Genomic DNA, 14,827 nt, shown 5'->3' with positions numbered 1-14,827 from the left:
CAGGAGTGGGCAGTCATCTGACCATGAGAAGATCTTCTAAAGAAATAAGTAATATTTGTTTTGTTTATCATCTGACCTGATGCCAGAAACTTTGGATCTTGTTCCAGAGATGCTGGCTCAGTGATTAAACTGGCTTAGAGCAATGCTTTTCTGGTCACTTCTTCCCTTACCACAGGCCCTGCACTCATGAGTATTTTGACTATTAATAAAACATAGACCCAGATTCATGATTCTTTCTTAATTTATATCAATGTAATCATAATCCTCACTGTTTAATGGTTAAAGCATTGCTCAACAGCCTTCAAGTTGTAAAATGACATAAAAGGTTGTTATAAAGAGGTGGATAATAAATGGTTCTTCTTAACCAACAAGGCCAGGACAAGAAGCAATGGGCTTAAATTACAGCAAGGGAGGTTTAGGTTGGAAATTAGGAAAAACTTCCTCATTGTCAGGGTAGTTAAGCACTGGAACAAATTGCCTAGGGAGTTTGTGGAATCTACATCAGTGGATGTTTTTAAAAGCAGGCCAGAGGTGGTCCAGATAATACGTAGTCCTGCCTCAGTGCAGGGGACTGGGCTAGATGACCTCTACAGTCCTACATTGCTATGATTCCCCATGCGACACACAGAGCTACACACATAGGTTCAGCTACACGCAATTGAATAGTATAATCGTAAAGAACAATCAGAAGTAGTGTACTGGAAAAAAACACCCCCAAAGTCACACAACATGCACACAGGAAATACGGGGGATGGTAACAGAAAGGAACCATTCTTCGGGGGGAAAGGTTTAAGATGCCATTTACAGTGGAGTGGGAGGGTGTGAGATATCAGTAAGCTCCACTCGCTAATTGTCTACCACACCAGAGGCACAGAGTCACCTGCAGACCTGAGCCAGGATGTTAGAATCTAGAATCATGTCAGAGCAAGTATGCGAGATCTTGTATTGACAGAGGTGCCAATTCTTTCTATCATGCCTGGTCAAACTGCCATGTTTGCTTGGAGCACCTAAAATGGGGTTTGGTGCATTGGAGCATTTCAGTGGGGTTTGGTGTGTGCTAATTTGTCCTCTCAGGCACTACACATTCAGAATTGGAAGCTGGGGCCTGAGAGAGTACCCAGAGACAGAAATAATAACATCTAACACTTATAGAGATCTTCAGCAGTAGCGCTCACAGTATCACTATTCCCATTTTACAGATGGGGAAATTGAGGTGCAGAGGGGGGAAGTGACTTAGCCTTCGTCTGTGGTGTGGGGCCTGGGTCACTTGTGGGTTGTGTTTTCCCCCACCCCTCAACTAGAGTAAATGGGGGATTCTCTGTAACATGAAACCCTTAGATCAAGATTTGAGGACTTCAGTAACTTAGAGGTGATGGGCCTACTACACGGCAGATGAGATTCTGTGGCCTGTGATGTGTGGGAGGTCAGAGTAGATGACCATGATGGTCCCTCCTGGCCTTAAAGTCTGAGTCTAAGATCATCCAGTGTGTCAGTGGTCAAGACAGGAATAGAATACTGATCTCCTGAGTCGCAGTCCAGGGCTCTATTCCCTAAGCCAGGCTTCCTCTCACAGAACCCAGCTCTTCAGCTCTGCTGTTCACAGATTAAGGACTTGAGTTTCCACATGCCTCAGTTTCCCCGTTGTTACAAAGACATTAATGAAAGCCTCATCTAACACTTTGTCAGCCTTTTAAAATGCAGAGAAAAATTAAATAAACCTTTTTCTCTAAGCTCACTCTGACCTCTCCATACCTCAGTTTTCCCATATGAAAAATGGGGCTAACAATGGTATCGCGTATGGCGGCATGTAAATAATAACACACACAGCTGTTGAAAGGGCGAATCTCTTAAAGTTTGAAATCCTGAAAAGTTTATTTTACTGGTCATAAAATTGTCATCATGTTATCTAGCTGTTTTTGTGATTCAGTTGGTGTAGTAGTTAACTCCATGACTTCAAGTGACCATGAGTTCCATAGGTCAGCTACCCCAGGGCATGTTATATGTTAATAGCTTATTCATTATTTTTTTATTGTTTTTCAAAGCACGTGGGTGACTCGGCAACACAAGTCCCATTAAAAGTCTGCCTCTAGGTCACTTTATACATTTTGAATTATCATTATTATTAATTATTATTATTTAATGTTATATTAGCAATACAGGACCACACACACTTTGATAATTGTAGCTCACAGTGACAATATAATGCAAAGCTCTGTGTCCAGGATTGGCAGTATGTCAGATGCACTGGTCAGTAAGTCATGCCACACGCTGGATGAGAAGGGATGTGTTTTCAGCAGCAGAAGGGCACCGTGAGGTGGGAGGTTTCCTTTGGCCAGGGAAGCTTTTGATCCAATTTTCAGTTCTGGAAATATGAAATGAGTGGTTTTAAATAATGCCGTCCTCTCCCCAGCACAATGCCCGGGAACGCAAAGGGCTGAACCAGCCCTCGTTGATTAAAGCATTCTCCGAGTGCTGGCCAGATGGTATAGAAGGCATTAGCTTTCTGCTCAGGACCCGCAGAGGCACACTTCTATTGTGGACAGTTTAACACTGTGAATGGAGCGATGTGTGGGAAACTCTCAAAATTCCGGACTCTCACCATCTGAGGTGAATGGTGAACCAGGCAGGCTGCCTTGCATTGCATGCACAAAACAACAAGCCTCTGGGGTTATAAACGCCAGCTTCCCTCTCTCTGTCATCATTTGGAAAAGACCAGAGCTCTAGCACCAACCCCTTCGCTTCCCGCCTCCCACCCCACACCTATTCACAAATCAAAGAAGTGAGCCATTCCTTTTGTATTTGCTTTGATTGTATTATGCAGGTCTAAATACTTTATGGTAAGTGAATATTTGTGAATGAATATTTTCTCACATGGTAATCTGAGATTAATAAAATCCCTAATTTAAGGCTGCCACATAAGTAGATTCATATGTAATGTATATTGCATTTATTTCCACAAGGAAGACAAACATTGACTATATAATCATTATCACCTCTGAATATGGTGGAAATCAGAGCATCAAGGTGATTAGAATGGGATACTACTGTACTTTAGCTGGAGTCATCCTCTCCTCTCCTCCCAAATATTCACTGTTACATTTGAGCACCTGCAAAGCATCTTTGTGCATCAACATATCTTTATGTAAGTAGTCTATTCACTAGGTCAAATTCTTCCTGCTGGTATTGCCATCAATGAAGTTACCCGAGGGACAAATTTATCCCGCCTCTATCTATCTTATCTATCTATCTAATGTCCTTTGCACCACTTCTTTTAGTTTATCCAATGTAACGTCATTGTCTGATTTTCTTTAACTCTGCAACACATTTTAGGAGTCCATTTGAATGAAAAACACCTGGTCTGTTGGTTTCAGAGTGGTAGCCCTGTTAGTCTGTATCAGCAAAAACAACGAGGGGTCCTTTTGGCACCTTAGAGACTAACAAATTTATTTGGGCATAAACTTTCGTGAACATCTAAGATATTTGCCGTTCTGGAACAAAATAATTTCTATTGTCAACAATCTATTTATCTTTTATAAAAGGTTAGTAACTAAAATGTTTGTCTTGTTTCCATTTGGCAAACATGGCTATTTTTTGTTTAGTTTTGCTTTTTAAAGGGAAGCTGAAAAGTTCAGTTTCTACAGCAGTTTTTCCTGTTAAAAACATGCTTGTGGTCCAAGATCACCCATTGTGGGAGGGGATTGTGGCTTTCGACTAGCAGTAACTGCAGGGGAAGCAGAGAATGTTGTTTTTGTGTGAGACTCACAAAAATAGTTATAAGTCCACCTCTTCCCCCCCCCACCCCCGTTCCTTCCCCTGCCCCCCGTTGTTAATGGAATGATAGATTGAAAGAAACAAAACATGCACAAAAGACACTGGGAATCTAGATTGTACTAATCTGGTAATTCCAATTTTTATAGATCTGCTAACTGCAGTGGTCTAAATAATTACCCTCTTCTTTGTATGAAGTAGTGGGGTAGTGGTGTTGATCCCAAGATATTAAATAGACAAGGTGGGTGAGGTAATGTTTTACTGGACCAGCTTTTGAGCTTACACTGCTCTTCCTCAGGTCTGGGAAAGGTACTCAGAGTGTCATAGCTAAATACAAGGTGGAACAGATTGTTTGTTTAGCATAAGTGGTTAACTCACATTTCAAGGGACCAGTTCTAGGTGAAGTGGCCATTAACACCTCTCCAGTCACAGAGGGGAGAGCAGGAGGAGGGGAAAAGCTGGGAGGGGTGGTTAGTGAGTTATGGATTGTTGTAATAAGCCATAAATCCAGTATCTCTAAACAGTCCATGATTTTTAAAGTCTAGCAAAGTTATTAATTTAAGCTCCCAGGCTCATCTTTTGAAGGTGCTATGCAAGTTTGCTTTGAGGATGAGGACTGAGAAGTCAGATACAGAGCGGTCACGGAGAAGTGTTCACCCACAGGTGATAATGCCTGCGTCTGTAACTTTCACTCCGTGCATCTGAAGTGAGGGTTTTTTACCCATGAAAGCTTATGTCCAAATAAATCTGTTAGTCTTTAAGTTGCCACCGGACTCCTTGTTGTTTTTGTGGATACAGACTAACACAGCTACCCCCTGATACTTGACACAGGTGATGTGGTGTTTTTGTCTTATTTTTTTCCGAGAGTTCATTCAACAGCACAGTGATTGTCTTGTTTCACCCATATAGTTACGATTGGGGGCATGTAGTGCACTCTTCATTGTAATGCTTCCTGTAATATTTCCTTGCTGTGAAATATGGACCAGATCTTGAGAGATGGATTGCAGCTGAGCACTTAAGCCATTGCACCTGTGACGTTCATTTTCTCAGTGGCCTTGTTCAGTCATGAATCACGTTAACCGTCAATAGCAGCACTGCGAATATAGAACAGCTTCAAAACTGAGAAGAATCACCTAGGAGAATAGAGGGGCTGATCTATCTAGTTACATTCATTATTTTGTATTGATTAAAAATTGGCACCAGAAATCAGTGATGTCACAAAGCCTGAGTCTCCTGTACACTATGGCCATGTGACCCCCACCTGCTATAAGGCCAGGCCTTAGTGTAGATGAGAATCAGGCCCACAACATTTTATCAATCATAACAATCAAATGCCTATAGGGTTGGTGGTTGTTTTTTTTTTTTTTTTTTTTTAAACTCCCATCTCATCCTGGGTGACTGTCTCCTTTCTCAGCACTCTCCCGCCCTTGGGGAGCATGGTGTTTATTATGCTGATCCTACAGCCCAGGGATACTCTTCTGACAAAGACCCTATTAACCTCAGAGTGTGGGCCTGAGTTTCTCAGAGTTTCCCACACTTTCTTCCCTATTTATGACATTCAAGGGGATCACAAAAGAAGCGTGCCTCACAACAGCCCCCATTAGTGACGCTCTTTGACTCCACATTGTGATTACCAGCAATTCCTGTCCCAATAGACCATCTGGAGAGCTATTTTCCCAAGGAGCACATTGATCGATCAGTATTATCCAGGCCCTTTTAAAACTTGGGAATGTTATGCTCTTTGACACTAAATAGGTGGCTTGAGGATGGATTGTCAGCTAGATTTTAAGATATCTAAGGTACAGAAAAAGATGATGATTGTTCTTTTAACACACACGCAATATTGATACCTTTCATGAGAAGGGTGACATGAAGTCAGGAAGTAGCATAAAATGCAAAAGAGGGTTATGTGAATGTAATGCTGGATGCACAGCCCAGGAGAATGAACTTCTCTCTTTATCCACAGAACAGGTACAACCCTGGCAGTGGAAATGCAGGCGGCGCGCTTCCTGATCTATACCAGGATGAGTGGAAGGAGATGCCTGCCTTATGGGCTTAATTCTGATCTCACACCAGTTTTTCACAGGGGTAATTTTTCTGACTTGTTCCTGATTTAAACAAGCGCAAGCGAGGTCAGACTCAGACTCAGCGGTCCCTAAACTCTTGTTGTTTTCAGAGTTTTTCTTTTCTGTTTTTCTGTCTGACTTCATCAGTTTAAACTCAATCAATGCGTGATGTTGCTCGGTGTGATTTTTTTTAGCAAGGTTCTGTGGCGCAGTTTACTCCAAGTAGATGTATGTTAGCTGTATAAGATAGTTATATAAATAATAGCAGTTTACTCTGAGGGCTTGCCTATACTACCTCACAGGGTCGATCTAAGATACACAACTTCAGCTGCACTATTCACATAGCTGAAGTTGACATAATTAGATCTACTTACTGCGGTGTCTGCACTGCAATAAGTTGACAGCTGACACTCTCCTGTCAACGCTGCTTGCGCTCCTCATTCTGGTGGAGTACTGCAGTCGACGGAAGAGCGCTCAGCGGTCGATTTATCGTGTCTATCTCTGCTGGATCGATCGCTGCCCGCTGATCCTGTGAGTCGTGTAGTTAAGCCCTGAGTAAATGTATAATATCTAAGAAAAATGTAGGTGATTCTAGTCCCTGTCTGTATTGAGTACAGTTTGGATGGAAGGTGACATGGGGTAATTCTGATCTCACTAGAAGGAATATATGTCCCTAGTCTTCATTTGTAATTTTCATTCATTAGAGTTGGTTGACAGATTTAAAAAAAAAAAAAAAATGAGAGCACATACATGAATCTGATCGTCTGAAATTTGGGGAAGGAGGTCACCCTACTTGTCATATATGTGACTTCCAGTAATTATAAAAATGTTCGCAAAATTTTCATATTTGCGCTGAAATGTGGCATTCATTACTCACCATTCTCGTGTTAAAGTTTCATTCAGCCAATCTGGAAGCAGAAAATATGCCTGATGAACAATCAAATACTACAAACAGTGAATAGCCATAGGGAATAGTTTGCAATCAACTAGCTAAATAATTATAATTTCTAGCTCTTATATAGCAGTTTTTTATCATAGATTTGGAGTGGGTATGTATAATTGTCTCCCTTGTCCATGACTGGGGCTCCGAGGTGCTGCTGAAGTCCAAATAATTAATAATAATAATTTTACAGATGGGGTAACTGAGGCACAGAGTGACTTTCTCATTCTCACACAGCAGGCCAGTGGATGAGCCAGGAACAGAACTCAGGTCTTCCAAGTCCTCGCTCAGTGATCTATCTGGGTCATTATAGTTTGAAGAGTCTTCAGTTTGAATTGTTTGGTGAATACTTGTGAATAATTAATCGAGTCACACAAATCAGGATCAGCCTTCAATGAATCACAAAACCAGGAAAAAAAGGCGGAAATGTATTGAATTACTGAGGCCAGCTCCTGTGTCCATAGTAAAAGAATAACATGAAGGGTCCATGTAACCACACTGAGGAAATGCAAAAGATTCTTCTATTGGCTGGTTACATTTATGGAAAGGAACAAAAAAAGTAACAAACTTATTGCGGATTCCTTGCCAAAGCTAGATGGTGACTGGCCAATCAACGTGGTTTTTGGCAGTAAGCAGGATTGATTCTGGCTAGTGCTTGGCTGGGAGACCATCTGAGAATACCAGGTGTGCTCAGTTAGCCCTGGGTTTTTAAAGACAAACAATTTCAGTAGAAATTAAGCTTTTCAAGTACATCTCTTTCATGGAATTACAGGGGAGATCAGCCAGTGGTGGGTCATCTAATCATCCATTCTCAATGCAAAATGATTCCCTACCATAGACCCTCATAAATGTACCACAGGACAGGAGCCAACAGTAACCTTTAGAAATAATATTGTAAACTAGCATTTTGACAGGTATGTGCAGATTTAATTTCCTTGGGAATTGTAGACAGGGAAAGTAAAACCTCCACATCCCCTGCTGAGCTTGCTAGAGAGTGGGATTTCTCTGGAGGAGTGGCACTTCTTACATGTGAGGGAAATCTTACCGTAGATAAGGGCGGGGTTTGAAAGGGACTGACTGTTTAGCTGTGTCACTGGGTGGCTGGCTCTAGGGAAACAAAGATAAGAGGGCCTAGAGAAGCAGAGGGGCTGTCTCTGCAGGGAAGAAGGAAGAGTGCAGGAAGGAAGTGCGGGAGTTCCTGCCAGTGCTTAGTAAAAGAGTAGGAAGGCAGAGCAGCTCCTCGGGACAGGAGGACTGGTGGGTCCAGCTTGAGGCTGGGCTGTAGATGCTGTGGGTTTGTGTGTGTGTTGGTTTTGCATTGACAGGTATATCCTAGATGGGGAGGACTTCTGTTAAATGACTTAGCCAGAGGGCCAAGTCACCGCAGCAGCCGAACCAGGCGGCAGGGTTCTTTGAGATGCCCTGAGAGGGGGAACTGATACTGTGTTGTTCTAGAGGCACCCTAGGTCAGTGGGTGATGACCTCTAACGCTGGTGCAGTCAGCAGGATCTGTGCTGTGAATCCCCTTTGCTTGGAGCGGAGGATGGAGGAGAGGAAGCCAAAGAGGAGCAGCAGCAGTGGTAAAAATAGGCGTATGTGGGGTCAGCAGTAACTACTGCAGTTCCTGTTCCCGTTTTTCGAAGTGGACAGATGGCACAAGCCAATCCAGGAAGTTCTCCTGGGGAATGTAGAGGCAGCAGGAGGCACTGTTGTATCTGCAAAGACGGCTGGCAATCGTGGAGGAGTAGCAACTGCAGCAGCACCTACTGGGGAGCCTGCAAATGAAAACATCTGTAGCCACAGACAGGGAGAGTAGAGAAGGTATACTGTGCCTGTGGGCAGCTGGGACACCCGAGGAGGGTTTGCCCCGTGTCACCATTGTTGAGATTGACTTTGGGAAGCAGAACACGAAGTTGCAGGCTGCAAGAGAGTGGCAGAGAGGCTCCTGCAGGGAAAAGACCCCAGGCCGGAAGGCTTGGGAGTGGGTTAAAGAACAGCCCAAGTGGGGTGGAAGAGCTCTTGTTTGTTTGGACTTTTGTTACATTGAAACCCAGGGGAGGGGGAAACTGAGGCAGGGTGCTGCAGTGCTATCCTGCCCACAAGGTGGCTGGACCCATAACAAATTCTATAAAACATTTTTATGAAAGTGTGAATGTGGAAGGTGCTCAAGGCTGGCTTTGTGTTACCCAGTAAAGTCATGCTTGGAGGGGCTTCTCCCTCCCATCCTCAAATCTCCTCTGTCTGTCTTCCTTCATTTTCCCTAGCCTTCCCTAATCTCTGTCCCTGATGACTGAGTGGAGGATGGACATAACAGTTCTTCTAAGGTACCTATCTTCCCCCCTTCCCGCCACTACTGCACTATTTGAGCACCTCACCATTTATAATGTATCTTATCCTCCGCACACCCAGGGGAGTCAGGTAAGTGCTATTAACTGATTTTATAGATGGGGACTGAGACATAGAGACTGAGTGACTTGCCCAAGGTCACTCAGGAAGTCTGTGGCAAAGCAGAATTGACTCCCCCCTCCCTCCCCATTTCTCTCAAAGCCCAGACTAGTATGCCTGTGACCGTGGTGGACGATGCTGCTTCTGCTCAGGCACAGCAGAACTTTCTAACACAAGGGTGAAGCTCATCTTTGCGAGAGATGGAGCTTTCTTAGGGGCACAAACTTTCAACTTAGAGTGAATAAATGAAGATTCAGCACAGCACTTCTGAAAGGCTGCTGACCCCTGCTCTATAGACTAGTACAGAATAGAATGCTGCCTTTGTGCTTCTTTTCCAATGCCCAGGGAGTGAAATTGACAAGCCTTCTCTTCTAAAGCAAAGCACCTGTCAATTTTAATCCTCTGCCTGCTCTCAGGAACAAACATGGCTGGAGCAGCACCTAGTAATGTTGCTACTGCACCCACATCTGTGGTTCACAAGAAGCCTAGCACCCTGGATTTGTTTAGCTTGGATCACCCAATTGGTGTGGTGGAGTTTTCAGGCTTTTGTAACCCTTCATTTAGGAGGACATGTGAGATTTGTTTTCTGTGTTTGGGGGGTGGCGGGAGGATCAAAGGGGACTCGTTGTCACTTTCATATTTTTGTATCTCAACTAATAGGGTTTGTGTTAAATATTTTAAAGCTTGCGGGAGTGTGGCAGTAATTCCTGGAGGCAAACTAGCCCAAGTTAAAAGTAAATGGTTAATACATAATAACATCTAGCATTCATATAGCAATTGTCATTCAGAGATCGCAAAGTGCTTTAGAAATGGTGGGACAACATTATCATCCCAGGTCTACAGATAGGGAAACTGAGGCACGGAGGTGCAGTGTCTCGCCTGAGGTCACTCAGCAAATCCGTGGCAAAGCAGGGAGTAGTACCAAAATCTCTTGATTCCCAGCCCTGTGCTTGATCTTCCTGGACTAACAACGCTGAATTTCTGAGCCTTACTTGGATTCCTTAAAGATGAGAGTGAAGTGCTTTTAGAAAACAAGAGAAAATAATCTGGAAAAGGAAATCCTTACCAGATTATATAGACTTGCAATTTCCCTTTTAAAGGAAGGAGAAGCTTTGTGTTACCTGTGAGGACCAACATTCCACCAATCAGGTTTCTGTGAACAGGAGTTGCTAACATCAAAACACCAAGTGACCCCTGAATTTTCTCCTATTAAAGGAAATGGGAATTTTGCCAGTGACTTCAATGGGAGCAGGTTTAGACCCTAAAGCAGAGCAAGGAGCTGAATTCTTCATAGTTTATAAGGTGTTTTTCTTGCCCTGCAGGGGTGGGTAGCATGGAAGCATAGCACTCTGAACTCAGGGCTTGATAGATAAATTAATAGGGTTGGTAAGGGAGGGCAGTGAAATTTTTCATGATGTTTTATTTTTGAAGTCTGTGCGTGGTTTGTTAAGGAATCTTACACATCTGTCTATAGCATTTCAGTTCACCTTTAATATACATTAGGCCTTTGTGACTTTTATTTTGGAGGCTTTTTCGTTTATCTTTTTAAGCCAAATCTTGCTCCTCTTCCAACTGAAATCTATATGTAGCTGCTTGCATGAAGTGTACGCACTAGAGTTAGGGTTTGCAGCATTTACAAACAGCAACATCCCCACATAGCCTCATTCTGTATATAGACTGAAAAAGGGGGGTGGTCTATTGTAATCTGAGGGGCCCGCATTCATAAAGAGCACCCCAGCCCTAAGCAATCTGGCTTGATTCTGAAAAAATGTGTTTGCTCAATCTCCCAGGATCCCTTGCGACTCTCCTCCCACCCCACACACTTCAAGTCCTGATGTTTCCCACATATTGTCCAATAAAATTCTATGTTTTAATGATGTCAAACAAAAGATCAATGAATAAAAAAAAATTTATTGACATTTACAGGGATGGAACCAATGTCACTTTCAACATCACATATGATGAACACGTGGCAACTTTATAAAAGCATGTTACGCTCATCAGCACATTCAGTCAATGACTGTAGAGTGCACATTTCCCACCTCCCATCCCCACTATTTAAGATACACAGCAGGTACTTCCTTTACAAAAGGCATCAATTATCTCTCAACTGAGATTAACCCATGCTGCATGTTAAGAGAATTTCTCCTACAGTCATTCGTTATCATAATAACTTTGCACAAGAGATAATACTAAAATAGTATAGGAACTTCAGAAGCATCAATATTTCTGAATCAAATCTTTCACTCAAAAAGTAAAGGCTAGACTCTGTTTGTGATACAAATTGCATCCTCAAATGCCCCGTCTGTCTGAAGGTCAATGCCTAATATAGGGCAAAGCAGCTCCTGAATCAATGCCCATAGAAATCCATGAAGATTCCCATTGACTTCAAAGGGCATTGGAGAGAGGACCTTATTGAGCTAAACTCTAATGGAAGCCAATGGGAGATTTGCTCTGTAAGGTGGCAAAGGGCTTGGCCCTCTATTCAGCTAGGAGCCACCCATAAGGGCAGCATGTTTGCTGCAGGATACAGACACCATCCTTCACTATGAAGGGAAACTACTGCCGAGGCCATTTCTCATGACAAACAATAAAACCCCCTTCTGGAAATCAAAGTTTCCTACTTTAAAGAGGGACCTTAAATCAAAGATCCCTTTGGTTTTGCAGCACACACACAAATGTCCAGTCTACCATGGTCTCCAGATGGCAGCAACAGCCACAGGGATGTTCTTCTGGGAAGGATGCTTCCTGGGTCCCAGACACTGCAATGAAGGTGGGCTGTGCATGGGGGGTGAGCACAGGTTGTCTGGAATTGTCTGAGCTTTGCAGAAATGCTTGATCAGCCGGGCCTGAGCTTCCTTCTTAGACTCACAATAGGAGAGGAAATGCAGAGCTTCCTTCAGGCACTGCAGGTAACCAGTGTTAAAATCCTGTTCTGGGCTCTTCTGACTGACCACTGGAAAATAAATGGGAGAAAATCAACCTGTTAATGGTCTGTCCAAACTCTAAGCAGTGTAAATACGCCTGAAGGGATCAACACGAGGGGCCACCTGCCACAAATCCTTGCTCATGTGGATAGTTCTTATGCAAATGGTCCCAATGATTCCTGCAGGAGTAAGGTCTACTTGTGTGAGCAAAGATTTGTAGGAGTGGGCCTTCAGGGAAGCCTCATTGTGAGTGATAAAGCATGCTGCATACTCACTTTGTGCCTGCAGCTGGCTCTGCTGTTTCAGGTAGCCGACGGCCACTTCCAGGATGTCGGCTTTCTCCAGCTTGGAGTTGGGCTGGTGTCTCTGGAACTCCTTCTCCAGCAGGAGTTTCAGCTGCTCGATGCTGCTGTTAATCCGGTCCCGGCGCATTTTCTCCACCACTGGCTTCCTGAGCTGTACAAGAGAAGGGCCAGTTTGTTAGGGATACAGGTGGATCCAATTTACATAATCTCCACTGATTCCCACCCATGTACATTAGGACAAATTTCTACTCAGTAGGAAGTCTATGGTCCTGGCGTGTCTGTCTGTCCATCCATCTATCTTCCTCTTATACCTTATATGTCCATCTGCCATCTTTACACCAATCTTTGTTCTCGTTCTTTAAATCTTTTTTACTCTATCTCTTTATTCTTATTTTCACTGATCTATTCTCTCTCTCCGATGTTCCTGTATAAAATCAGTTAGGTAAACACCCAACTGACTCTGAAGTTTCAGATGCATTAGGAGTCCCACTGAATATAACCTAACACACACTTTCCAGCCCTGTCCATTGTTTAACTTACTTTATTCTTCTCTTTTGGCAGCAGTTTCTCCTCCACATGGGCCATGAAGCTGTTGCTGGGAGCCATTCTTATCCTTGCCAGTTAGGGCCACAGATCTGTGGATCAGGGGTTCCTGTGCTAATCACAAGGCTGTGTGACTGCCTGTATTTATACCCAGAGTGGCCAAGCCGATATGTGAGTCTCAGGCTTGTTGCTGTTTCCCACACTCGTTCAGCCAATCCAGGCACATGGTCAAACAATAGAGGAGGCATCTATTAGTGCATGGTACATTGATTATAAATGCCCCAGAGAGAATAACCTTCTGCCCAAACCAACTGGTGGAGTGTGCAGTGTGGCGCTGCAGGGCTGCACGAGGATCTGGGAAAGCACTGACCCTCCAGCTGGTTGTCTGGGATCAATTGCATTCCAGAGTCACAGCATGTGCCAGTCACATTCATACTGGGGATGGAGGCACCGGTTCAGGGAAGGCGGGAAAAGGAGGGGCAGTGACTTAAGGGTTAAAATAAAGAGTTCTGCGTCCATCTCTCTGCTCTTTCTGGAGAGAGCATTGAACACCCAGCCCTGTTATCACAGAGTTTACCTGCTGAGGGTGCTTCTTTGTAGAGTACTTGGGGTTTTCCCCACTACTGACCGAACGGCAAAGTAAAATACTGTCTTAGTGTAAAATGACAAGCCCATTAGAAAAGCAGGTCTTAAGTGCTGAGGAGATTCTAAGTGATGACTGCTGGATGGCTAGGTGGGCGTGTGTACGGGGATGGGTAGAGCTCATGGGGGTAGTCGGGTAAGGGAATATATGAGGATGGATAGAGCTCATGGGAATGACTAGGTGGGGGGTATATGGGGATGAATAGAGCCTATGGGGATGGCTAGCAATATCGCCCTTTTTCACTGTAGAGTGATAACTCAGATAGGCCGCTGGTCCAGAGGATGAGGTTCCAGAGTAGAATCCATTAGACTCTGCCACTAACTCACTGTGTGACCTTTGGCAAGTCACTTCACCTCTATTTCGTGGTCTGGAATAATAGCGCTTAGCTATCTTTGTAAAGGGCATGGAGACGAATGAGGAGTGTGCTCTTTTTTGTTTTTGGGGGGGGGGCTGAAATCAGCAAGTGCAGAGGCACCTAAGAATTTTTTTAATTTAAAATTTAAACTAACTTTTTTGAGCCTCAGAACTCTCTCTGTAGGTTCAGTTCACATTGGGGCAAATGTTCAGGTCAGTTCTGATTTTTATCCAATTGGATAAATTTAATCCCTGGGCATAATCTTAAAGGTAGCAGTGAAAATAGCATAGGGCCAGATCCTCAGCTGGCATAAACTGGGATGGCTCCATTGACATATGATAGAGGGGTATATATGGAGATGGATTAAAGAGGGTTACACATGGAGCTGATCTCAGTAAAGCTATGCTGATTTACACCAGCAGAGGATCTGCTCCATACTGTCTAAAGGATAGGAGCTCTTCTTTCTCTACAAACGATGGGCATGGAACACAGAGGCAAGGCTGATGAATAGAGAAACAGAACTGTTTCTAGTTGTGGGAACTCAGCAATGGTTAAAGAAAGCCAGGGACTGTTGCCTATGTGGAAAACCCTGAAGTAAAGCCTGGATTGTCAGGAAGGGAAGTCAGGGAAATAGCCAGTTTCATGGTTTTCATTGTATAGGCCTGAATGGGCTTAGTTCTTTGTTAGGGACAGATGTTGTCCTCAGAGCCTTTTATTCCCCGTGTTCTGGGAAAGCCAGGAGATAGGTCATCTCATGGACATTTTGATCCAGCCAAAGGATTAAAACATTAGATAAAATGCAGCCCAGTGACAGTTCACCAGCACCACTGGCTTT

The 14,827-nt window shown here is 43.7% G+C and overlaps 2 protein-coding genes across 10 annotated transcripts in view; one reads left to right on the top strand and one right to left on the bottom strand.

Annotated features, from left to right (window-relative positions):
* Positions 1-14,827, top strand: part of LOC120387735 (transcription factor HES-5-like) — a 41,266-nt gene that overhangs the window by 9,429 nt on the left and 17,010 nt on the right. For 2 of the 9 annotated variants that reach the window (XM_039508795.1, XM_039508792.1), the window contains exon 3: positions 9,039-9,098. The exons of 5 other annotated variants lie outside the window; for them this stretch is intronic. Coding sequence is in view for 1 of the 4 variants with exons in the window: in XM_039508792.1 (XP_039364726.1) it covers positions 9,061-9,098 (38 nt within the window). In the remaining 3 variants the exon portion in view is untranslated. Of the gene's footprint in view, positions 1-7,953; positions 8,596-9,038; positions 9,099-14,827 lie in introns of those variants that run through there. 2 more of the 9 variants (XM_039508797.1, XM_039508799.1) reach the window with 2 other exon arrangements.
* LOC120387736 (transcription factor HES-5-like) lies at positions 11,454-13,089 on the bottom strand. The gene is made up of 3 exons (XM_039508803.1): positions 12,992-13,089; positions 12,422-12,602; positions 11,454-12,175 (listed from the first exon to the last, which is right to left on the bottom strand). Exons 1-3 carry the CDS (start codon positions 13,055-13,057, stop codon positions 11,907-11,909), a joined length of 516 nt encoding a protein of 171 aa, XP_039364737.1. The 5' UTR covers positions 13,058-13,089; the 3' UTR covers positions 11,454-11,906.

The sequence above is a fragment of the Mauremys reevesii genome, linkage group 21, assembly GCF_016161935.1.
Source record: "Mauremys reevesii isolate NIE-2019 linkage group 21, ASM1616193v1, whole genome shotgun sequence".
NCBI classification, from domain to species: Eukaryota; Metazoa; Chordata; order Testudines; family Geoemydidae; genus Mauremys; species Mauremys reevesii.
This window is presented reverse-complemented; position numbering and strand designations above follow the sequence as displayed.